This window comes from Nymphaea colorata, chromosome 4 (genome assembly GCF_008831285.2).
Source record: "Nymphaea colorata isolate Beijing-Zhang1983 chromosome 4, ASM883128v2, whole genome shotgun sequence".
Lineage (NCBI taxonomy): Eukaryota > Viridiplantae > Streptophyta > Magnoliopsida > Nymphaeales > Nymphaeaceae > Nymphaea > Nymphaea colorata.
The window spans coordinates 17,676,779-17,703,608 of NC_045141.1; the positions used below are offsets into that span (position 1 = coordinate 17,676,779).

The 26,830-nt window shown below is 37.5% G+C and overlaps 2 protein-coding genes across 4 annotated transcripts; one reads left to right on the top strand and one right to left on the bottom strand.

The window, feature by feature from the left end:
• Window positions 1-898: 898 nt before the first annotated feature.
• Window positions 899-5,821, bottom strand: LOC116252168 (uncharacterized). Its single transcript, XM_031626272.2, has 9 exons — window positions 5,595-5,821; window positions 5,318-5,439; window positions 4,266-4,366; window positions 3,868-4,060; window positions 3,699-3,791; window positions 2,543-2,602; window positions 2,328-2,402; window positions 2,117-2,203; window positions 899-1,639 (listed from the first exon to the last, which is right to left on the bottom strand). Exons 1-9 carry the CDS (start codon window positions 5,680-5,682, stop codon window positions 1,280-1,282), a joined length of 1,179 nt encoding a protein of 392 aa, XP_031482132.1. The 5' UTR covers window positions 5,683-5,821; the 3' UTR covers window positions 899-1,279.
• Window positions 5,822-6,687: 866 nt separating this feature from the next.
• On the top strand, window positions 6,688-12,861 carry LOC116252930 (UDP-galactose/UDP-glucose transporter 7). Of its 3 annotated transcripts, XM_031627554.2 has the most exons (9): window positions 6,689-7,131; window positions 7,442-7,518; window positions 8,298-8,367; window positions 9,365-9,470; window positions 9,548-9,793; window positions 11,180-11,290; window positions 11,408-11,566; window positions 12,200-12,343; window positions 12,420-12,861. In XM_031627554.2, the coding sequence occupies exons 3-9, from the start codon at window positions 8,330-8,332 to the stop codon at window positions 12,582-12,584; spliced, it is 969 nt and encodes a 322-aa protein (XP_031483414.1). In that variant the 5' UTR covers window positions 6,689-7,131; window positions 7,442-7,518; window positions 8,298-8,329; the 3' UTR covers window positions 12,585-12,861. The 3 variants fall into 3 exon arrangements, with proteins under 3 accessions (XP_031483415.1, XP_031483414.1, XP_049933497.1); XM_031627555.2 differs by lacking the exon at window positions 7,442-7,518 and having other exon boundaries at window positions 6,688-7,131; XM_050077540.1 differs by having other exon boundaries at window positions 6,689-7,518.
• The last annotated feature ends 13,969 nt before the right edge of the window (window positions 12,862-26,830 follow it).

Below are 26,830 nucleotides of genomic sequence, written 5' to 3' on the forward strand. Positions count from 1 at the left end.
CTAAAATTTACATGTATTTTTTTTTTTAAAATTGAGGTGGAGCCGGAGCCCATGCAGGGTCCCTACCTTGGCTCCACCCCTGCTCCTATGCACAATCAAACTTATTAAAAATTATATAATTAGATATGGACACATACATGCATATATATGTATGTTTTCAAGAAGACGGTGTTCCCTTAATTATTTGTTGGTAATCTTTATTACAAACCAGCGAAATTTTTTCTCATTGTTTTGAACAAATCCAGTCAAGTTAAACCATAATTGTGCCACCAACTAAAGTGACCCAATTTAAATCTGATCTGAGGTCATACAAACGGTCTTATTAATTCAATAACATTCTAAAATGTGCCTGAATTGATTTATCTGGAATACGGTCAGCTCCGCTTGTTCAGAAATAAACTTTTATATTTATTACTAACAAACAAAAACCTATGCAAAAAATTATCTAAAAGACGTAACATATAGAAAAAGACACTTAGGATATCCAATCGAATCAACAAAATGTGTAACTGGTACATAAAAGAATATGATGGATTTGAACTTGATCAATTGATTGACTTTCAGAAGGATTCAAACAATCTTTTGACGGTATATTGGTTTGGGTTCAAAGGAACCATAATCTTAAAAGAAAGGCCGCTTGTAGACGTGACCACGTGAATTGAACTCAAAAGAATTGTGAACGTCGAACTGGTCGTATCCCTTGCAAAGTTGATAGTTTCGGATCACATTCCACCAACTGCAATTGCTTCTATCGAGCGCACAAGAATTAAAATTAGCTTCACACTTGCGGTGTCGAGTGTGACGTGATAAATTAACTCTGAGAAGAACTTGTGACGCGCACCCCGCTTCATTAATCATTATCAATCAAATGCAATCAAGTTCATGAACCGTAACGCAATTGAGTCACATATATAGAAGGAACTAATCAATAAGGTGTGCCACCGTCTGTCTATGCAGGTCTCAAACATTTTCTCGCTTGGAATAACAAGATTCATAATCACACAATTCAGAAGAAATTCAAAAAATTTCAGGGACAACAAATACAAGGAATAAGAAAAGTATGGTAGCAAAATATTGGTTAGAATTGTCCACTCTTGTTCCTAACAGCCAAAAGCTAATGGTAACGCAAAAAATGTGGCCAGATATTCAGAAATCCTTCCCAAGAGAATCACAGCAACACCAACCTTTTCACCCCAAAGCACCTATACAATAGGTCAGCTCCATACATACCCTACCGTAATGCTCAGTTTCCTTTTCACAGCCTTGCAAGCAATGTTTCTTAGGTTTCTAATACTTTTTTCCATATCAGGTAATTGCATTTTCTTCTTTTTTCACCACTACCAGGATATGCCGTTGCCTTTTCAACCAAAACAATTGCGTCTTTGTCAATTGTATATTCAACATCAATGCCTTCCAAGATCAAGTGATAAACAACATCTTCATGCGAACTCCCTACTGACCTGAAAGTTTGACCTACCATGGGTTCATGGTCGTTCTCATCTCTCTCTTTGTTGTTACAAGTAGGAACAACACAACAATGTGGCCTGCTTCTTTGTGACATTGAACGAATGTCCCATGAAAGTATCTGACTGATCAACCTCTGGAATTCAGAGGGAGATGCATAAAATGATTCTTTCCCCTGAGAAGAAGAAAAAAAGTTAAACAGCAAGTTCACTATACAAATCTTTAAACAAGAGGACCACCCAATGTTTCTTCAAAGAAAAAGGCAATGGAAGACAAGAATGAATAAGATTACATTTTGCACAGTCTAAGTGTGACCCCTAAGAGGCTGTATCATTATACAAGGAAGGACAAAGAATAGTGACTTCCAGAAAATTTTCTCAAGATCAAAGAATGAAAGAGCACCATAGTCAAACAAGAAATCTCAAATCACAGAAAGTGATTTTCCCTAAGGTCCAATACTGCAAAATATGGTTGACCTTACTTTTGGCTAATGGCCAGAAATCAACAGCGTCAGCAACTAATATAGTGATACGGAGAAATAATGACCTGTAGAAGGAGATCTATTCACTGTTTGAATGTGAAGCACAAAAAATCTTGTGCCCACTGACTTCATGAGATCTAAGAATCAGTAAAGAGAAAGAGAGAGGAGCACCATTGTCATCCAACAAGTAGTAAGACTGTCATAGAAGGCCATGGAGAAATTCACCCTTGTCACTGCTAATGGACTCGCCTCTCCATCCTGAAAAGAAAGGCTTCTCATGATGGTTGACTAGAGACAAAAACAACCGCACCAGCACAAGAGAGAGAGAGAGAGAGAAAGAAATGTTTCAAATTTCCAATTAGCAACGTAACGAAGGACATACCATAACCCAATCTGGTATACTTGCTTCAGGGACGTCATCAGAATATGGTAGATAAGGTTTGATATCAAGTACCGGCTGTTGACAACATGTGAGAGAACATCAGACAGCCATCTTTACGTCAAGTAATTCAGTTCAGCTACAAAATGAGAAGCAAACATAAAGGTGTCCATGTCTCATGAAATAGTAGGCCCTAATGCTAAATAAGAGAATCTTACCGTACCATCAACCAAATCAATGCCTGAAAGCAGGACCATACGCCCATTCACATCTTCAATCTGAAATACCAACATGTTCATGTTTCATCAAAACATAAAGTTATTCAGCACATTTACAAATGTCAAACAAAAAGTTCAATTTTTTTCGGCATTTGCAAAATGAAAATAGTGATATCTCTTTCACAAAATCCACTAAAAAAGCATGAGATAAAGGATTAAGATTGCTATAATTTTGTATCCTCAAGTTATTATGACATTATTTGTCCAACTTATCATTTAGTGACAACAGTTTGCACATATTGCTCATTCAAGTGTGTTCTATAAATCCTTTCAATGGCTTACATAAGAGGGCGTTTGATGGTCTCAGTCTTGAAATCCTGAGAATGTGAGAACTGTGGATTTAAGATCAGGCCCTCCCCTCTCCGATCTTTAATCCAACCTTTTTCAATGCAAAGAACAAGGATCTTAAATGTGGATCTTACCTAAGATCCTTAATTTGATGATTTGATCTAACCATGGATCTTTTTCCATATCAGCAAAAGCATGCCATATCAGATCCACATCAGTTCCATGGATTTCAAATCCGAAGTAATCAAATGCTCCCTAAAAGATAAAAAGCCAAAACACAAATTTATCCTCAATCAACTTATACTAGCCCATTTGGATGATACTGAATATTTGAAACCATGTAATGCCTGGATCTAGCATCCAAACTAGTTTAAGAGAAATGGCTTTAATGCTAAAAACGAGGTCAAAAGAGATAGTCCCTTAAAATTATAGATAAGATAAAGACTGACTTATACCTATACAGCCCCTATTAGAGAGAGAGAGTGATGCAGTGTGGTTTAGTGACAGATTGGATCCAGTTAGGCTTTAGATTTGGCTTTATTTAGAATTCATGTTATTTTGGATTTGGACCCTTTTTATTAGTGGATCTGAGATCTAATTCGGATTTAGGGTTCAAACCTCTTAAAAAGGCCCTTTTTTTTTGGACTAATTTGATGATGGAAAAAATCCTAATTCCCTTTTGTTATTGAATTTCCCCTCTTGTCATGTGCTTGCCCTTTCATTCTTTTCTTTTTGGTGCTTTTACTGTGGGAATTACAGTGAGGAACTCTAATCACTGGACAAGAGAGAGAGAGAGAGAGAGAGAGACCTTTGCAAGAGTAAGACCAATAGGGCAAGGACGATGTGGTGACCTTGTTGCAAAAACTCCCACTTTACCACCATCAAGTCTCGGAACTCTTACCTGAACGATCGCAGAAGATTAGACATACTAAGCTATGAAAATTCGTTGATTTAAGATCTAAGAATGGAAGACAAACCTTTGCTTTTAACTTCATACTGGATGAAGTCTCCCATAACCTTTCCAGGTCTGTATTCAAATGAAATATATAAAGGATCCAGCAATGGGAGTATCCTGAAAGGCCTTCAAGAGCTTCAGTAGGCACATGAGTTTCCAAAACCAAACATGCCCTTGCTAAAGGTACAAGTAGTGGCTGCCGTGGTGTTCCATTTCTACCGTGAAGAAAATGATAGTCATGGAAAGAATAATGAGGGTCATCGTATGAAAAGCATGAACAGCCCCGCCAAGTTCATATTATACATCATAGAAAAAGACAGAGTACACACCCAAAAGACATGCCTCATGCTAGAGGAATCAAATGATCTTAAGGCTGAGTAATAAAAACATGTCATTGACGTAATGCCAATTGCCAAATACCTGGTGGAAAAGCAAGACTCCACAACACCAATAGGTCTAAGTGGGTATGAAACTATCTCCGACTTATTAGATCCATGCAGCATAACTGCTCTTCTTAATTCCTGTAAGGTTCAAATGTTGCATTGCCATCAAATTTATGCATAACGATCATTTTCTCTTAAGAAGAAAGGTTTTCTTCTTCAAGGCGTTAAGATTGAAACATCAGAAATGTCAGATCTTCTCATAGGGTCAGAAATAATTGCTCAAAGTCTAGAACCATTATAAACACAAGCCTTGTCTGGTAGCCCTTTATTCTGGTTCCGCAAGCACATTTTCCTTCAGATTCAACTCTAGTCTATCTAGGAAGAACGGACGACTAGATCGAAGTGAAATAAATGGAACCCTTAATGACAAAAGCTGCATTCAGAAAATAAGACAAGTGATCTTTCATAAGCAACAGATCTTCCAACGCGAAACACTATCAACAAACTTTGGGCAACTGCTGTGTTATTCTCACATTTAAACAACACATAGTCCATCCATCAATATCATAAAATGCGATGCTAATTTCCCGAATCGATTTGACAATATAAGAACTTTATCCTCACTTCGTTGAGATTGACAAGCAGAATGGAAGTGATATCCGCTTAATCAATGTTGAATGTAAAACGCCACCAACGACTGCATCTCTACATGTTTGGCTTGCAAGTGTAGGACTGGTGATGGTGCATCAACCAGGAAATCTGATCCGGTGGTGTTGCACATTCGCCTATTGACCTAGTAAATGTACAACACTAGGGAACAAGTGTCCACTGTCAGATAGTCAAGATACTTCTATGGTACACTAATTAGGAACCTGTACAATCCTGATGATATTTCAGTATGAACTGACCTCGCTTGAAAGTTCACCACATACTGTGTCCAGTGATTTGGGAGAAAAGAATTGTCAAAGAGAAGTTCGAGTAATTGTAGACTATTCGAAAGCAATAGCAGAATGACCGGAAGAACAAGGCCTATAGAAAAAGCAATTCATAACAGCAGAACTAAGTTCATGAATAGATTCCCGAATCAACCTGCTGCGCTCGAATCCGACCTCGCCTCTCGGCGGCGCATTTCCCCAATGCCGATTCCAAGGACTTCTGTAACTCCCGAACCCGGTTTTCCAACTCTCTATGCCTCTTCCACCAGAGAAGAACTGCATATCGAAGAACAGAACAACAAGCGTAAACCCTAAGTTCCAATCGTTTAACTGCCCAACAGATAAGAAACAAGCTAAATGCTCAATCACGAACTTTAGGGCTTCATTCAAATATTGAATTGAGAGAGAGAGAGAGAGAGAGAGTCTCCGACATGACAGAGACGCGGAGGCAGATAGCGCTGCAGCAGCGATGGCGATCATCGGCCACCACCATTTGGAACTTGCACAGCTACTGGCCATCAGTCACCGCCACCGCCTCCACCACCACGACACGCGCCGGAGTTCTCCCACTGCGTTTCGCGCGCGCGGCAAAAAGGAGACATTACATTACCCGGTGGTCCGGCAAATTACAGCTCCAAGATCACCACCGTCCGTTTTCATGAGCAACGGACAATACGGCAGAGTCCGACGCTCTTCAAACGGATATTTGCACGCAACCCGGATCATTTTAGGCTCGAAGTCCAAAATGTTGACCCGGATGAGAAAGAAACCAGATGTAAACGTGTTGGGTTCAAGTCCGCTGTCAGATCGAATTCCGAATCTGTCTATATGTATAGGAATGGGAGATCGAAATGGAAACGGGTCAGGTACAGAATTCTACCAAATCCAAGCTGATTACGCAATCTGGGATTCCATGCATGCTACCATATTGTTTAGTTTGCTTTTCAGTCCACATTTAGTTGAGTATAAACATAATTCTGATGTTTTTATTTTAAAAGATGCTAAGTTACGTTTGATAATTTCACATCTGCATTAAAAAGTGTGATTCTTAGTTTAAACATAGATCTTAAATCTATGTTATCTGTTAAAAAAACTGTGGATCTAAGGTTGGATGAGAAGGAGGGACCAACCTTAAATCCACATATCTGAGATGCTAGTGACAAAACCTTAGGCACATAAACAGTTTGGATTTGGGCAGCATTCAGACTTTACCAAATTCACTTTCATCTGATTTTGTGTAATCAAACTTAAACGCTTTAACAAAGCAGGGCTTAAATGCAAGTAGCATAGGATATGACATTTATATGTATTCCTCGGATATCAGACTCAGATCTAAATTCGGTTACAAGGCTGCGTACCACATCGAACTCAATGACCAGTTAAATACTAAAGAGATCCATTGATGTTTATTAAATTCGTAGTTTGGCCATAGTTTATGGACTTGGATCTCGTGTTGTGATCCAAACCAGGTTAGGCGCTTGTGCCGAGGATTTCACGGCTGTTTTTGGGGAGTTGACTAAATGAAGTTTACAATTGTTTTTGTTACGTCTTTACAATTTTCTCCGAGTTGGTCTAGGAAGACGAGCAGTAATTCCGTCTTCTTGCGAGTCGCCGACGCTATTTGCATCTGTCATTCTTGGATCTATGATTCTGTTTATTCATGGACTTGTTATTACTTGTCTGTATTTAATTTGTAGTTTACTTTTGCCATTTTTTTGATTTTTTTAGTCGATTGGTAGCTTTCTCCGCTAGAAAACACGGAGGCTTTGTGTTTTCCTTTTTCGTTTTTTCTCCCTTTTATTTTTTAGATTTTTCTTCCCCATCGCCCCGAACTTCTCGGTGGCACGTGAAGCGACCTCTCCACGATAGCAGCATTTCCTTCTTCTCCTTTTATTCTTTTTCTTCTCTCTTCTCCCTTTTTTCTTCTTTGCTCAATGGAAATTGGGTGGTACAGTTTAAATCACTGAGGTGAATGTCTTTCCTTATCTTCTGGAAATTTATATTGCTCTTTATAGATTTAGGATGTTCTAGTTACGAATGGTGCATTTCATGAGAGATTGGTGGAAGATTTAAGCATAATTTCTGTATCGGGTGGTTGTCTGTTTTGCTCGTTCGTCCTCGGAGTAATGGGATTCTTGTCGAAATTTAGGGTTTAGGGCTTCTGGTTCTACGATTTATTCACGTAGTTTTAGTTATATTGGTGAACGTAGATGGATGATAAATCCTGGAGGGTGCGTTTATCCGGTTGATTGGACTGATGTGCGGTCCTGACCTGCAGATATAAAAGAGCCGCGTCGATTGTAGTTGGAGCCGTCTAAGCTTTGGATTCTGGAAGATGTAGTAAATTGACAATAGGTGACCATAATTGTAACTACATTTAGTTACTGAACATTGTGCATTATTTTCTTTTCATCCACTTTTGGGCCCTTATTGAATCTGATTTATTTGCGGGAGCTTGAATTTTCTTTATCTAATGGGGATTGTTCAATTTTGTTGTTTGGCGAAGATAGATGTATGAATTTGCTTCAAGTTGATATTATAAGGAGACAGGTGTTCTACGTTATATAATGGCACGAACTATGGTTTTAAAAGAAATATAAAAATGGCCGAAAAATTCTTGGTTGTCCGGACAAAAAGGCCTCTCATGGATGTTTTTTGATAAATTTGACATTATATCTCGACTTTGTGAAGGCGTTCTAACTTTCTTAATGTTTACCATATGTTTTTTGTGTGCTTCCTATTTGTCTAAAGGTAGAAGACTTAGAATTGTAATGACAGAGAGAATTGTTTTATACGTCAATTAGTAAATGGGATATGTGCTGCATTTCTTATATTGTCGTGTTTGTGCATGTGGCCCTTTTTCCTTTTCTTTTATTAATTTGTTCATGGGAAACGTTCTCTAATGTGCTATCGACCTAAAATTGTTTTCAGGCTAACTGGGTATATTGTGCATGTTTAGTGACTTTCTAGATAATTCAGATATATGCACTTTTTACCTGGCTGTTATCTCTATAGTCTATTCTAAAAGTGTAATTCTCTGTTTTCATTTTTATCCTGAGAAACATGTTCAAATATGTTATCCAATATAATCTTATAGAGTCTGTTATTTAATCTTTTTTCTTTTCTCCTCGCAGGTTTTAGGTTGGTAGATTGTTAAGTGAACGCCATGGATAATGTTGCTCCTGAAGTTAGTTCTTTCATGAGGTATTTTATGTGATTTTAATAAAGCACATATTGTTTAAAGGACACCCTATATATTCTGATCATTCCAAGGAAGGTATACTTTTTCTGTTACCCGAGAACAGCATGGAGAAACTTCCATTTTGGTTTTTCCTTAACTTTGTTTGTGCCCTTTTCTCTCCCCAGGCAGTCAATTTTAGGACAAAAGCTTGCAAATTAGTTTCTCATGCATATCATTGTGTCCAATCTGCAATTCAGTGACAGCTTAGATAATAAGGTCATAGCACTTGTGCATTGTATCAGAACTTAAATGTTACTAGGACTGAAACCATCAATTAATAATTATAGTGTTTTAACTATTCCTTTCAGTTTCTCAAGCAAAATGGAGCACAAAATGACGGTTACAAATTCCAATTGCTTAGAAGATGCATTTAGTTGAAGACTTGGTGATCTTCAAATATGGATAATATTATATATGATGAGGATAGAAAAAAATCATGAACAACATGGTAAACTTTCCAAGAAGGCTAGAACAATTAAGCAGAAACTATTCTTGTGTACTGAGCATGATTATAATGGCTAGGATTGAAGCTTGAGGATAATCTTGTAGGCCATTAGAGCAAAAAACTACATGAACAGCATAATATGTGTACCAACAAGCCCTGAAACACTTAAACGAATCTATTCTTGAATGTTACTAAGTGCAGAAAGGCTGACTGAAGCTACACCTGTTAGACCTAGGGAAAGTTCTTCTATGTTAAATGTCGAAAGTGTGTGTTTTGATTCTTCATTGGTTAATCTTATTGTTTTACAGTTTTCTATCACCTTGCAGAAATTTTCCTTTATGATTTCTCTACTACTCATTATCTGGTTCCTTTACGTAACTTTTGACTTTATAAATTTTTCTAGGCTTGTAACGATTGACTCATCATGGGTTGCACAACCACATAACAGCTGACTTGCTATTTCTTATGTTGTCATTTATTTTTTGGCCTGAGGTTATTTGTGGTCTGTTTTGTAGCTTGGCTGCGTCTGTGTCCTATGGCATTGCTTCAATGGCTATGGTCTTCATCAACAAGGCTGTTCTCATGGAATATGTGCACTCCATGACGCTTCTTACTCTCCAGGTGTGATTCATACTCCATAATAAAATGTGAAATCCATCTAATGTGCTCAATGTAAGTTTGCTTTAATTTTGTTTTAGCAACTGGCAACAACCTTGTTGATACACTTTGGTCGAGTGTACGGATACACCAAAGCCAGAGGTCTAGAGTCGAAGACTGCAAAGAAGCTTCTCCCACTTTCTCTGTTCTATAATGCAAATGTGGCATTTGCTTTAGCAAGTCTCAAAGGGGTTAATATTCCAATGTACATTGCTTTGAAAAGACTTACACCGCTGGCTGTATTGGTTGCTGGGGTTTTCACTGGAAAAGGGCATCCATCTGTTCAGGTAAAAATTCTAACTTGTTGCTGCTCTCTTTCAGCATATATGAAACACATGCAAATTTGTACAGATGCTCCTAAGTAATATCAGGATTTGAATTTTAATTCTCATGAAGTTACAAGTCAATAAGAAAAGGGACACAAAGTCAGATGGTAGCATATCTTTGATACTTTATAGTGACTTTGATATACAGCTTTCTATTACAAAGTTGACACTTGAAAGTATGATGTATTCTGCTATTTGGTTATACCTTATGCCATTTGGACCCATCCTTTCAGATTTTTTTTTTATCCCATACCAGTTGGTCTGCTGAATTTAGGGGAGTCTGGCTGATCATGATACCTGATGATGAGAGTAGCTGATAGCGAGTTCTGGTATTATTCATTTGTGAGCTGTATTATTCTTCGGATGAATATGGCTTTTCACCTAAATGGCAGCAACCTGATTTGGTAGGAGAATCAGATTTAGCAACGCACCATCTTCACTAAGTTGGATGATGCTTGACTTACAGGAAATCCAAGGAATATGGTGATTGTTAACTTGTTTTGACACCATTTAAGCTCAAATTGCAGTTTAAACTTTAAACTACCTGAAAGAAAGAGTATGCTGACCATGAGCTATTGAACGTAAAGTTTTTTAGACCGTCTTAATCAAAAGATGGGCCTAGATGGTTTCGTAGGTGTGGAGCTTTTTTTTGCTCTAATGTATCAAATTTGGTCCTTTAATGAAAATTCCTTTAGTTTTAGTAATGAAAATTGGACAGTCACATGGATATGGGTGCACATGCGCATCCATATGTATTTATCCAGATGTATAGTTGCCGATGTCTTTGGGCAGTTTGAAAGTTAAAACAAACAATTATGACAACTAAATAATATAATATAATCAAGCTGATGCCCATGTTCGTTCAATGTTTTACACTATTTTCCTATTTAGGATACATTAAGCTTAGGAAGAGAAAGCATTGCAAGGTGTGCTTTGGGGGTACTTGCACAGTCTGACCTTATTGAATTTAATAATATTTTGCATGTTTTGGTTTCACAATCTCATCTTAGTCAACATAATAATTTTGACATGAAATGCAATTTACCGATGAATCCGTCTCTTGTGTATCTATATGTATTTTTGTCTTTAGATTGATGTGCACTCTAGATGTGCTAGTGGTAAAGGAAACTTGATATGCCTGTTTATCAGTTATATTTGGATGAGCAAAACTTTGTTATTTTAAAATACTCTTAGTTGTGGTTGGATGTAAACTGGCAATATAATATCTAACGACTGAACATGGTGGTCATAGCTTATGTGATTCAGTCATTCCCTTTCTTGATTGAAAATGCTCATTTTTGTTTTGCATGTATCCAAATCCGTTCTTGCTTTTGTTTTGTTGTTCAGGTTACTCTTTCAGTTCTCTTGATTGGTCTTGGAGTAATTATTGCGGCATTAGGAGACTTTTCATTTGACTTGTTTGGGTACTCTATGGCTCTTTCTTCCGTCTTTTTCCAGGTTTGGTGGAACCAGCACACGCACATCTTCCCAATACTTGTTGCTATACTGCACATGAAATTTTTTTTGGACCCTATACGATAAATTCCTCATGGTTTATTACTGTTTACGTCTCAGACAATGTATCTCGTTCTGGTGGAAAAGTCTGGTGCAGAGGATGGACTGTCGTCAGTTGAACTAATGTTCTATAATGGATTTCTTTCACTTCCTTTTCTGATATTCCTTATTATAGCTACAGGAGAATTCCCCCATTCGTTGACTGTCTTGTTTGAAAAGGTTAGTCTATTAATTTGTGATTGTAGGCAATGCTAAATTTGACCAACAGCCGGAGCAATTCTATTAGATCTCTCACCAATGTGACATGGGTGCTGCAAATATGTGCCAAACCCTAGTTGGGTATCTGTTGCATGTGTGTGTGTGTGTGTCTGTGTGTGTGTATATATATATACACATAGGCACCTACAACCAAGTTTTTTCTGAAAACTGGCACATGAGCAGCTGCACTCATGTGGCAGTCTTTATCTCCTTTTCTTTCTTGTCAAGGGTTCAAGCATTTGCAAGTGATGACCACTGGGAAGTAAAATGCTCGGCAAGCATTTTTATTCTCTAGTGCCGAGTTTCCCATCTACCTTGTGTATGGTATCTGTACTATCCATCATAATTCACTTTGAAGATGTTCTGTTGCAATAAGATAAGACTGTTGATTATTCCTTACACTGGAAATGCTTCTAGATAGAAATCAAGTTAGTTGCACTTCTTGGCTGGTCGAGTTCATGTGGATTATGAAATTTTCAGAAAACCGAGAGCAGTCTAGAGCACTAGTCATTGCAGAAATGGCTGATAATAAGATTTCATTTTTGGATGGATTGAACTTCCTAACATCAAGTACTGCTGTCTGATTTTTGACAGGCTAATTCTTTTACGTTTTCAATAATCCTCATACTTTCATTGTTGATGGGCATCGTCCTTAACTTCACCATGTTTTTGTGTACAACGGTCAATTCTGCTCTCACCACAACCATAGTTGGAGTACTCAAAGGAGTGGTCTCCACGGTAAATGGCTGGTCTCTTCATGTGGTCTGCGGCTTAACATTTGGCCACGCTCTAATACTGCTCTGTGTCTCTGCAGACTCTTGGCTTTGTGCTGCTAGGTGGTGTAGACGTGCACGTGTTGAACGTGACTGGTTTGGTCATCAATACTGCTGGTGGGATCTGGTACTCTTATGCCAAGTACCAACAGAAGAGGAGCATACCAAGAAAAACCAGCGTAGATGTTGAGTCGAACCACAGGTAATCCCAATCTTGATAAAGACGGCAAATGGCCTAATCTTTTGCTTGTTTTTCAGTGCTGTTGCTTACATCCAATTCAGAAATGGTTAAGGGAAAACCAATAAATGGGAAAAAAATTTATTCTTTTCATTGTCATAATTCTTGTTTTTCGAAGGAAGTTGGCTCTTCTGTGCTGTCATATGGACACTCAGCGGAAAGTACCGCAAAATTTATGTAGTTGCTCGTTGTAAAGGCCACAGTAGAAGCTGACACATGAATAAATCATAATCCATCTATACTTACGTTTTCTTTAGTAGAATTCAACATTTTGCACCATCTGAAAAAACATTCTTGTTTCGTTGTTTGGGATGCAAGTTGCCATATTGCCCCTCTTTCGTACTTGCTTGGTGAAAATAGCACTGGGTTCAGCCCCATGCCCGTATTACTGAAAATGTAGAAAAATTTCCACGTATGTGGTTGCTGAGAAAGTATTGCAAACCAGTCATAGATCTCAAACCTCGGATTTTCTCCTGAAGGAGTAAGAGGAAGATTTTTAAGGAGAAGGTTTTTTCATGGGAAAATGTTAATACATTTAACTCTGAACATACGAGAAAATGTGCAACAATATAGTCAGGGGCAATACTGAAAATTTACATGACATGCAAATCTTTGTCACCCGGACATGTCGTTTTTCGAATTGTGATTTTTCCTTTCAATCATGATAAGGTTGATAGCTCTTCAAGTTTATCGTCTGGATGCGTCTCAGTTTGCCAATAACAGCTTCATACACTGCATTTAAGAGGACCCGAAACATCTTAAATTGAAAAACGTTAAGAATTCTGTAGTCGACATGCTGCCATAGACTGATAGCCTTCTTCCTAACTTCATGTTGCCTGTTATTAAGAAAGGAAAATGTGTTCCTGCGCGAACGGCGTTGGCCGCCTTGGGCAGTTCTGCCATTGCAGTGCTCTAAAAACTGAATTACACTCCCAACGGTTTCCACTCGTCAAATCAAAGCAAACACCAGTACAAATTCATGTTTCTATTCTTGAATTAATTCGTTTATTTTGGAGAATTTGCAACTAACTATTCAACTTTTGACATGATTGCAAAGAACTGCATAATGTTTAAGAAATTACAAACACATGGTTCATGAATGAGAAGCATCAAAACATATTCAATGGCTATTTTAACTCATAATAAAAGGAAAAAGCATCTTCAAGAAAGAAAAGTTTACAAACTATATTGTTTAAGTTGAAATGTCCACAATGTCGACCGTGAAAAGTCCTGATCTAAGTGTACTTTACTTTTATTAGGGATAAAATGATCATTTCAAATGTCTTTGTTTTTTTTCTTTCATGAAGTATGTTTGCGATTAATTTGTTAAATAAGTGATTATTTGTAATCTGTGAAATTTTAGGTATGAATTTATCAATATATCAAAAATTGACTAGTTGTCCGTATTTTCCTCTATTTTATTGTATTTCTTTTATAATGACCAAGCGGCCCCAGTGGCCAAACTAGTATTCAATGGACTTAACCCCTAAGAGTGAGCTTCAACTACCGTAAGTCTGCGAGGCCAACAAGATGGAAGAACTCCGAGGGCAGAACAAACAGTCTTGGAATTGGAACTTGTTCTGATCAGTTCACCTCCGACACCCTTCACATCCCCTTCCGTGGTGCTTGCTCTCAGGCGACAGTATAGATAGTTCGTTCTCCACATCTGGGAACAAGCCATCACCTTTGGATTGCAATACTGTCGTTATCAAGTATCGGTCAATACGATACGGTCCCATCGACAAAATCATGTTTGGTCGACAAGCATAGTATCGCAAATAAATATTTGAATTATTTTAAATTGCTCTAAATTATCTTTGTAATATAATAATAACGAAACCATCCGATACGGGCCAATACGTGACTGCATTGCTTATTGAATGATATGCCATATTATTCAGCGAGACGCTGCGGCCCCGATACGGATACAACAATAGCCGACTGTACTGAATGTTGAGGGCATGCTTTCTTCCTTCCACCTACGTAAGGTTGAAGTGAAAGGGAGATTTTTCATGGTGGCGATGGAGGAAGTAGGTGAAAACCTCACATGGTTTTGAGTGGTTCAGTAACTATATGTTTTTACCACCATCCTCTACCACCTGGATGGTTGAAAACAGAAGTGCGTTTCGTAGATTGAAGGATAAGTTACCATGAAAGTAATAGTAAAACTTTGGATACGTACTTCTATTGTGTTGAAAACTTTACCTTCTCAATAAACGTCAAGTAATTAATCATAAGATAGGCGGTACATCTCCTACCGTTAGCGGACAGTCCCCCATTAAATCGTGTGGTCCTTAAAAGAGTTTCATGTTATAAGAAAGACAGAAAAGAAAAGGATACATGGATGTTGAAGAAATTAATGTACTTTGTGAGAACCCTGACCACCAAAGTTAAAAATTTAATAAAAGTCTCAGTAGATGCAAATAAATTGATCTTTTATCATTTCTAAACTTTCCACTAAGATGTCACTGCCTCACAATAATTGAAGCACACGTCAAAAAGTTGCAGAGGAATCTTTTTAAGAGAACTCAATGGTTCAAGGCTTCGGAGATGGGATAAAGAAAGGAATGGATCCAAAAACCCCAAACAATAGAAAAAAGGATTTCTGTTTCTTTAATCAAAGTTTATGTGAGATCTATATTTGGTCGAGGTTGAGGATAAGTAGGAGCAAGCTTTTACTACGTTTTTATGACAGCAGGGAATCATGGCAGATGTGCTTTAATAAAAGCGAACAACTAAGTCTGTCAGAATACTAATCCTGATGCATAACATGAGAACTTGGTTCTGGTAAATTAAAAACAGTTCCATTTGTTCTGAGCCATGGCCACATGAACACGCACTTCACTGCCGAATAAATAATGGTATTTCTTGCTTCAGACCAAGCATCGCATGCTTCAGATGGCCGGAAAAATCACCGAGTTTAATCGGACTTGTCATTAGATCTACCAATCTATCCAAAATATAGATGAACTTTTTTTGGCTAATTATGATGTGTTCATGGTTGTTCCTCAACGCGAACACTAAGTGCTCCCTTGTTCGCCGGGAAAAGTATTCCGACCACCATCTAAGCTTACGGAAAACAATACATGTTCCATAAACTAAATGCTACTTTTTCTCTCACTTGGAAAATTTTAACTTACCTAAGTTTACACCTTACTGGGGTTTGATATCGTGGCCAGGTTTGGGCTGTTACAAAATAAGTTAAAGTTCACAACCCATAAATGTCGTTTTTTGTAGTAAGCCAAATCACATGCATATATCGGCCTTTAAAAGGTATTTTATAAGGAGAACACTGTGTTCTAAAAATAAATGTTATAAGAATATAATCACATTATTATTTCAAACAAAAAAAACATGGGATGATAGAATGGTGTTTTTATATCCAACAATGGCATAATCATATCATATTTCTTAGAATAAAAAAATGATGTTATTGGAATGCATACTTTAAGAATATGAGTTTCAAGAACACATTGTTCTCCCTATCAAAAGGGCCCAAGGACATGCTAAGAACATGTTTCAAGAACACAACGTTCACCTTTAATGCTGTTAACATTGCGACTACATTTCACTACTTAAAATACACGGTTCCTTTTGTTTCTGTAATGAAAAAAGGGGAAGAAAAAAAAGGAAAGAAAAAGAGAATCCAGAGCCCTTGTGGGTAACCGAGCATCATAAGTGGAGTGCAGAAATATCACCGGTCTGATGGTGCATCATTTATTTGTTCCCGTGAAAGTGGGCAGATCTCTGCAGGCATCTCGCCACCGAGCTCACGCTTCCTGTACAGTTAAGGCCTTTTCCTTTTCTTTCCTTGCTTCTTTCTTTTAAGAACCCTTGGCAAGGTTCTCGCGCCATTTGAAAGAAAGAGATCGAAAGATGGAAAAGCTAAAAGAGTTGCTCTTCAAGTTGTCGCTGTCCTGTACAAGTGTGACGAAGCAGTAACCAAGCGACGGCCATTCAACTGAGCATCTATTGAAATTAATGGCATCCATGACCAGGGCCCATCGTTTTCCGCAGAACACTGTCCCGGAGAAAATCGCATCTTAAAAGAAAGGCTAAAGCGAGAAGCACCATCTCCATTCTAGTGCTTTGCTGCTCCTAAAGTAGGTGAAGGGATCCATGGCCCAGTCTCTCTTTCTCTTGGGGAAAGATTTCAAAAGTGAAAATCAAATCTGAACCAGGTCACATAGTGCGATCGGAATAGTAGTTCTGACTTGTTTCGCCCACCGACTCAGGTTACTGGGTAGTTGCTAGTTCGAGTGCCATGGGTGTCAACCAGTTATACAAGCTAATGTTCTAGGTTCAGACCCTTGGCTCGACGAATTTCAACCCGCCTCTTGGCAATTTCGGCTTCAACTTTAAAAAGGTTAAAACTAAGACAACTATCCTCACAAGTCACAATCTTCAATACAAAACGTGTTACAAACGGGACCTTTGGCTCGAAGGTTCCCATCCAACCGCAGTGGTCAAAATAGTAACCCAACCCCTTTGGATCTAAGGAAAACCTTAACTTGAACTTTCTTGAGCTGTCAAGATTTTTTTTTCTCTTATTTTCTATGCTTATTATTCATATACTTATAATTTTGATTTACCCCATTAGTGAGACCTATGAGAACAAAAAATATTAACTGCCCACATGACATCAATGCATAAATATTGCACCAAAAAAACGCCGTTCTGAATGTAGTGGAGGTCTTTTTAATCCCATTTGCCAATAAAAATACATACATACAAATCCGTACATGTTTTGTTGCTGAATTACTAATTTTCATTTTTTTTTATTTTTTTTGCAATTTGATATGCTCCATTTGTGAATAATTGACACCTGAACTGCTTTCTTTTTCCCAACTTAAAACTACGAATTGGAGCATGGTATAATAATAAAGCCATGCTTTAAAAGCCATAAAGAAAATCCAAGATCCCAATTATTCGTAAGCATGGAGAATCACAATATCTTTTCTAGTAAAAGAATAAGAAATTAATTTGAAGACTGAATATGTATGTATAAAATATCTTAAATTCACGTGCTGTAATCAGGTAATGCAAGTACTTTTTATTATATAATATTATTCGATGTGGAACACCTTTACATGGTCAAACTCCAAGAGAAACTCCATAATGAAGTCTACATGCATCACAATTACATTATAGATATATATATATATACATATCTGCGTGTGTGTGTGTGATATTTTTAACAGTATATATACACACGCTTCCTTGATTGCTCACATATAATGCGTCCAGAGAAAGACAACGATGCGGATCTTAAAGACGAATAAAAATATTAGAGAGAGAGAGAGAGAGAGAGAGAGAGAGAGAACTCTTCTTCTTCTCACGTAAAGAACAATCCCTCTCTGCATAGGGAAGGAATTGGATCCCAGACGCCATTTTTCCACTCATGTCAAAAGCCAGCCTTGTCTTTTACCATCTCATCTCCATTTGGGTGTCTCACCTGGTTGGTGGGGGCCGAGATCCAGACCCGTTTCATCATCGAAAGTGGGGTTCATTGCTTGTAAAGCTTCGGCCTTTGATGTGTAGCTTTCTCTAGTTTATCAATTGACCTCAAAAGTATAGAATGACGTCACTGCCGACTTGTCTTCTAATTCATCTTTTTTTTTTGTTTCTTAACAATGAAAAATCGATTGTTGTGGACAATCTCATTGCTGGATTTGCATCTTCTGATCTTCACCTGCAATAAAATAATGAATGATTTCATAAAGTATTATTTTCTAAATGTCTAGTAAAATAACAAAGCAACTCGAGAATTCCGACGTGATATACTGTAAGACCCTAATTAGGCATGGTCATTTCAAGCATGTTTGCCTTTCATTAGAATGAAAAATCACAACTTAGAAAAGAAGCTTTTTGTTGCGATCAAGAATATAAATGAATACCCTCATTTTGCCTGCTAGTTCCATATTCACAGATGTTCCAGCAACTTTACGTTATAGAGCACAAAACCTCTCGCTGTTAACTATAGTTAAGATTTTTTAACATGCGCTAATGGGGTGTGTGTGGGTTAGGGGCAATTTTTTTGATGGATGCATATGTTGTGTCCACAACCACGTAGAGTTATGCGGGGGCAAGCAAGTGAAAGCTCATCGTCGAGTAGGGTGATGATCAGCCGTCTTGCTTAATAGCATATAGTCGGCAATTGGTTTCGGCTGGGGACTTCCTCTCAATGAAAGTCTACCCCTATCCAGATTTCGTATGAAAATAGATAGGCACTTGAAGGAGTGACGGTGTTCTGACAGGAGCTCATGGTCACTGCTTGCTGATGGTGTGTCGTATGAGATTGATGAAAGCTTACGCTACATTAAAATTAAGTTAAGGTTGACCAAAGGCTTGGAAAACCTTTGGTGGTGTGCGGGCCAAATAAGGCTTAACAAAGTCAGTCCCTGACAAGGACAATCAATCACTTAATAAGCCTATGTTACAAATCATTCAAGATTCCTCACAAGACTAAACTTTTTCAGGTAGACTATTACAATTCACTCTTCCTCATGGTACACTTGTCCATGCATGAGGGACCCCAAGTTCGGGTATTGAACCATTTTTGTATCATTGTGCATCGGGCTTGGGCTTCTTGGTAAGACAGACCCCAATCTACCCCTTAACAGACCTCAATCTACCCCTTAACTGCTTCAGTTTTAATTGAAAAGAAAGTTATGAACCAAAATAATCAATCACTTAACAATTTTCTTTACAAATGGCTTAAGATTCCTCATCATTTTAGATATGAAACTAAACTTTGTAAAGTAAGATGTTGCATAACCAAAATCGTATTGAACTCAAATGCAATTCAAGATTTGACACGAACTATGATATGAAACGCCATGAATTCAGATTTGTACTGTTGGATCTTTCAAACACACTCTTCATCGGTGTGTCACTAACATAAGGTTAATTGATTATAGGGGTGGTAAAGGATACTTGAGGTATGAGTTTTGCCTTTTGGGACCGTACTGAATCAGATTTTATTTGTATCTGATGATCCGAAGCCAACTCAGTTGCAATATTCCCAGCTAATAATTGCTTATAAATTAAATTAAATTGTGGACACATGGTTCTTGTAGAGCTCATTAATGTCATATCCTCTTCACATGCAATCCTTGACAGGGCACTTTGGGTCTGTGCCCTTAAAATTTGGGTCATGGTCCCAAGAACAGCGACCCACCAAAACTGCCCACTATCAAATCCATTCAAGGGAAAATGTATACAAAAATTCACGTAGCGCCTGTCATTTTGTAACTAATCCCATGACAGGGCCTCATGTTTCTTTATGAGCTATTATTTTTCTCACAACAAATTTTCGACGGCGAAAATTAGATGGACATGGCAACTCAGTGGACCGAACCTATGAGAGATAAACTTAGATGACACGACAAGTTCAAAACAAGTTAGTCGTATTAGAGTCATGTTGAATATGTAAAGTTATGTTTGAGATCCAAGACTGTATAAAAAGGTGTAGAAGGATCTTAGTAACATGGATTTTAACTTCATGCTACATATTAAAAATCATGAATTTAAGGTCGGGTTTTTTTTTTTTTGAGGAGGGGGTGAGGAGAATGAGGTTGGTCCGATCTTAAATCTATGGATCTGAGATCACCGCAGGAAATCAAACACAATCTAAAAGTATTATACACTTGAGTCTCATGCTATGGTTTTCATGATTTATATTCCCTTTTTAAAATGCCAACCTTAGCTGGTCATAGCTGAACATTTTAATACAGTTTTGAGCAAGGTTGGTGCCGCTTAATCACTAAGGTTTTGTAAAGAACAGCAAATGAAAGCTGAATGTCAAAAGGTGATAAGATTGGGAGCTCATAACTTCAGTCAAAATGTTCACTACTTAGGACTTGTTTGGCAATAGCAATAGGATCTGACTGACGTATTTATTTGCTCCAAGAATTGGGGCAGGTTCATCAAACACTTTAATATGTATCTGCTCCAAGAATTGGGACAGGTTCATTAAACACTTTAAAAATTATACCATGAATCTATGATAATTTTTACAATTGATACACAAATAGTAACATCATATTATTGTTACCAATTAACTTCTTATGGACTATTAAACATGACTGTTTTGTGAATCTGCCATTTCATAAATATATCCTATTCTTTTGAACGAATTCATGGATTATTCATGAAGTGTTCATAAGACAAATAACCTTTGGAAGTTCTTTGGCAGTACGAACATCATGTGAGTTTTCCACGAATTTTTCCTAATGTTGCATGAATCTACCTTAATTTTTTAGGCAGATTCATGAAACATTCACGTAATGTTTTGGCAATAAGAAAATAACATATTGTTTCATGAGATTGAGCTAAGTTTATGAAATGCTTAGCTACAATGTTCCATGAATCTATCGAAATCTTTGGACAGATACCTGAAGTAGTATATTAATGTTTCAATTGAATCTATCCAAAACTTCGGACAAGTGTTCTATGAATTTGCTAGCAGGAACATTACTACAAAAGTGTTTCATGAATCTACTTCAAGATTCAAGGAACACTACAATCTATGGGCAGATTTTAAAATACTCACACAGTATGACACTTTAGAAATTATTTATCCAGAATATGATTATTTTCATAGTCAGATTTATGAAATAGTAAGTAACTGTCTCAAACAACCCTTTAATAACTCTAGAACATATTGTATATTTCGAAGAAGACAGGATAACATTTGACGGGAGGCAGACACTAACCCGTCTTTCCCCGCAAGTTTGCCCTCAACAACTTTGTACTTGGGTGGTAGGCTAAGCACATGAACCTACTCCATAATTGTGAAAAATTTGTGGCTTGGATCTTTTTTATCCAAAAAAGAAGAAACATGAGATCCCTTTTTAAAATTCATGTGATATTTACATATATTTTTTTTCTTCAAAATGTTACTTGTGTGAAATGCCCAAAATGCCCATGGTCGACATGTGGACCAATTTAAACGATATAATTTCATAATTTTACAACTTCTATATGGAAGAGCCCCGCATGGTCCATTTGTCGCTGACCCTCTCTTGTTGCCCAACTTGGGGGCAAGCACATGAGAGGGCACGTGCGTCTCCAAGCGTGCCAAATTAATAATTTAGCTCACTAGTAGGGTTATTTTATGGACAAAAACTCCAAATTACCAAAAAAAAATAAAATAAAATAAAAAAATGCTCCTTCACAAATATAATAAATGGCAGTCTCATGGATAACGTGAACTTGGAGTGTCGGTGGGTGGACCCACATGTTCAATTTTCCAAAGTGGGGGCAGAAAAATAAAAGGAGACAATTCGAAGTGCCACGGAAAAGTTTTCCCAGCCAATTAAAGCTTTTCTCATCTTTTCCCTTACCGTTTTTCCTATGAACTTTTCCGCACATTTAACGTGGGGGACATAAATAACATCTCAGCATGAGGCTGGATTTAGGTACGTAAACGGGTCGGGTCCGATCTAGTCTTTTGCCGAATTTGTCTTAATCGAATTCTATCCAGCAGACTCATTTGGATCCTTATTTTAAGAAACTGAATTCAAATCCGACTAGCATAATATCCCACATTTATAATAAGTAATGTCAGGATTTAGTGACAAGGCTTGTAGAATTTTTACAATAAATTTACTGTTTTTGAGGGGTTGGCGCTCCAAGGAATGGGAGCTAGAAGGCAGTTAGTTTTTGTTTTAAACTCTTAAAATATTTAACTCTCTGTACTACAAAGGAGGTCATTGATATGCAAGTTGAAGCACGACAGAGTGACATCTCGAGACACAAAAAAAAAACTGCGTACCTTAAGAGCGAGAGGTTGGGTAGAAACTGTAGTCTTCGGAGCAGCCTAAACCCATCTTACCTAAATATAAAAGTACTTTGATATTAGCCAAAAAAAAAAAGCTCAAGATGGTCATAAATGTTAATGCTGACCTCTTTCTGTATATTCAGTTGCTTCTTTCTTTCCAAACACAGATGTCATACTACTAAAGTCCACCTGAGATGTACTTTTGGGTCTTGACTCCCATCTTTATAGTTAACCACAAATAGAAATGTCAACTAATCCGATTCAGATAAGATATATCCTTAATCATACCCGCTTTTTATGATATTCACATATTCGGATTCGAATTTAAGTAAAGAAAAGTCATATCCGAGTCTGAAATCTGTTTTACAATCCGAGTCTGAATTTTGAACCGGATTTTGTCAACTTTTAAAATTTAATAGCATTAGATATTGAATATTTGTCTAAAAATGAATCTGATCTGAATCCGTATTTGAATCCGAACGGATTATCATTTTCTACTTTTCTTTTTCAAAATGTCATTTTGGGGCGTAAGGGGCGCTTCTGTCGCGCCTGATTATCGTTAACTATATTGGTTAATATAGCTCTTATCAGGAAGCCGTTTTTGCATGCTGGCAGATGGTAAGGCTACCATTTTCGAAGGGGATGTGCATGAGAAAATTTTGCTCCTTGTGCAGGGGAAAGTGGGGCATAGGAAAAACAGAGCTTTCGCATTCAATCGAGTATGTCTTCCTGCCGCTTTCTCACCACGTTGTTTGTTTCACTTGTTCAGGGGCAGAGGCAGAAGCAAGGGGGGCCGGTGGGGTCGTGTCGCCTCCTCAGGCTTGGAAAATTTAAACTTTACATGCATAAAATTTTGAAATTTTCTTGTGAGAATTGAAAAAAAAAACATAACAACCCCTTTACCAATTGCTCATCAAGATTAAAATTCTGGCTCTTCCTCTATTCAGGAGAAATCCTATGCATGGGGAATCTCCCTAAAAATTTATTGACCAAACCAATACTTAAGTACAAAAAGAAGTTTGTTTCACTTGTTAAGGGAAAACATTAGTACTCCCAAACAAATTGGTAAAATTCTTCGCTTTTGAGAAGAAGAAAACAAATGCTTCTCGCTTGTCCGAGAAAGCGAAGCCGATACAAAGAAATTATTTTCCCGTGAAGGAGAACATGGTCTCACTTTTCCTAAGAAAATAAGGAGTTGGAAAAATAATAAGGAAGCCTTATTAATAATTTTGTTATTATTATTATTGTTGTTATTATTATTATTTGACAACTATAAAATAATACGAGCCAGGGCATGCTAGCGAACACACTGACAAGATTCTTGAATGCAAGATTTAGGTCCAGAGTGGACAACCCACACTCAAACTGATTGGTAGTGCGTCAATTCTCCCCATTCCAATTCTCAACCTCTATATATATATATATCCCTTCAACATGCTACCTGGTTTTCCTTTTTTGTCCTCTCCATTTTCGTTTATGACACCGGCAAGTGCTCTATCCACTTGGAGCATGGGTTTTATTGATGTTCAACTTGAACAAATTTGACACGCCAATAGTGAGAATGTACTTTTTTACTTTATAAAATAGAAAAAAGTACCATGGGTTTTATCACTTAAAAAGGTTTTTCAAAGGCCAGATCACTTGATAATCATGTTCCTTGGGAGATGAAGCCCGGAAATTCAGTATACCAATCTGTTGATGTCAAAGAAGTGTTAGGATGGTTTTCCTCAAAGAAAAAGATTGTCTGCGAGAAATTACTTTCTGTATAAGAGAACTCAGTGTCGTGTTGAAGTTGAAAAATCTAAATCCGGATGGAATCTAAGGCCCCTTTTGATGCATGTGCATAAAGGAAATTGCAAGTTTTTATGTGGTTTTTTCTTTTCAAATCAAACACATGAAAAATTATCATGAGTTATTAGATGAAAAAAGGTAATTTTACCCTGCAAAAAAGTCGAACCTTTTGAGGTCAAACTTTTTACCATGGATTTTTTTTCATGGTAACTCTAACTTTACAAATTTCACCTTGACATCAAACAGGGCGTAAGAAGACACCGACAGATGATTTGGGTTTATAGAATCACGAGCATTTTTACCTATCCTCTTATGATACTTTTATCTCATTCTTCTGCTTTTAACCAGCGATGGAGCTAGGAATTTTTTGGTTGAGATGCACTTTGAGTATCTAATTCGAGTTTGACGTGGACGTCGCATGTGACTAAAACCGATATGGTTTTATCGCAATGAGATTTTTCAATATACACACCAGCCACAGTGTAGCTCCGCTACTGTCCTCAAGAGTTTGGTAGTTTGTTTTGGAATCCCTTATCCAAGATTTGAAAGTCATAGATCTGATGTGGCATGTTTTCGCTTATGTAACAAAAGATTCACAGTAAAATTTACAACAACCAAGGACCTTAGGTCAGACGTGGGATCCATACTTAAATCTTTTATCTTACTTCGACGGGGAAAATGGCAATAATTCAGTGAAGTTGAGGCCGTGGGAGGAGACCTGGCTGCTAAGCGGGAAATACCCATTTCGAGTCCCTTGACTGTTGTTCTTGAGAAGAGGGGAATGGGAATGCATTCTCACTTTTCAGTCCAAGAGTTCACCAGATTTCCTTTCTTTGTCCTTGCTGTGAGAAAGAGACCAGCTTTAAGAAGAAGAGGTCCCATTTCTTTCCTACGAAAAGGACGCCACCGACCGGTAAAACCAGCAGCCGAAGCCCAGATTTCACGAGAATCGGGAAAAGTTGGTCAAACGTAAACGGTGGAGAGCGTGGGAAAACTCTCTCGGCCGTTCATCTCCCACCGGGGGTTGATGGGATCCGACGTGCGAGAACGCGACACGTGGAAAAGCCTCGTCGCCGGTGGGCGCTGCATGTGAGTGGGGGATGGACTGGAGGTGGCGAATAATTGAGAGGTCGATGTCGGCGCGTTTAATCGGGACTGTCGGCGACCCTTTCGAGGCGATTAATCGGCAGCGGCCTTAGCTTCTTTTTAATATATATATATATATATACGCCCAAGGAAAAGGTTTCATCTCATCATCATTTACCAAAAAGATGCTCATTAAGCAAAAGTTGGCAATCGGCACTTTGCTTTTTAGCGGTTCTGCGTGTCATGAGCATGTGACTGCTCTCAAGAAAAGGTAGACGTAAATAAATTCGGGCTTGTCACATTATTGATGGAGTTTTAATGTTTAATGAATCATGAGCAATTAACATGCGTAATTGTTAATTATAACTTCTTATTAAATGTGATCTAGAAAAGAGATTGGTAAGAAAAATTTTAGGTTTGATTAGCAACATATTTAACAGATAGACAAGTTGTAGGTTTTCAAATAAGGTTGGGCACTTAAAGAGGTTTGTTAAGCAGCAAAGACATTTTGTGAGTATCTCATGAATCTTAAGACAAGTTCATCAAATATTAAAATTATTATTTCAGGAACCTACTCCAATCTTTAAGATAAATTTATAAGATACTTAAAAAGTGTTCATGTTATCAAACTACCTAGGAAAACTTGGGTGAGGTTAATTATATTAATCTATTAACCAACATGGGTCCCAGTGGAGCCAATTAGGTTTGTAGAAAAAATTAAAATCTATATTGCCTCGTTGACCAATCTCTAATGCCATTTATAAGGCACATTTTCGTGGGTCGGGTTTTGGATCCAGCTATTCAAAATGTTGTTCATATCTAAATTCGAATCCAAAACGGTATAGAAATTTGAACAAACCTACCCACACTTAACTCGATTTTTCTTTTTGGACTGTTCAGTTCATATGAATCTGGATCCAATTGGGCATCCACTGTATACCCGACCTGCTAACTGAGTTACCAATCTATCGAGGTTTGAACCGTTTTACTGCTACGTTAAATTAACCATTGGTTGGCATAGTAGAGAACCAGAGGTAGGTGATCCTTGACTGCCGAGAATTTACATGATCAAATACTGTTTAAAGAACAAGAACTTTCAAACAGTCTTAAAGATTTGGAAATGATAAAGATTTGCTGCGTAACTTCATTTAGATTAGTTATTCGTTAGCAACTTATGCAAGAATAGCTTAAATGTATTTTGCAGATTTTAGATGTATTTCCTCAAGTTTTTTCAAAGGGTAAAATAAGAATTTTTATTGAATCTATGAATATCCTCGATTAATCATGGAAAAAATATAGAATCTAAGCAGTGTTCTTAACTTTTGTCAATTCCTTGGGTATGTTTTGAAAAAATTCCTAAAGAATATTCTAAGAGGTGCCGCGAAATTGCCGAGGAATATGCCATCGCCGGTCCATTGGTGCTCCGTGCTCGTGAGATCTGGCTGAAGGATCTCCTGTAATGACACAAATATCCATTTGGGCTTCCCACTCTATGAATTGCACACAGAGAAGTGACCGCAATTTTCCATTTGTAATTTTGTGAACAAAAATGA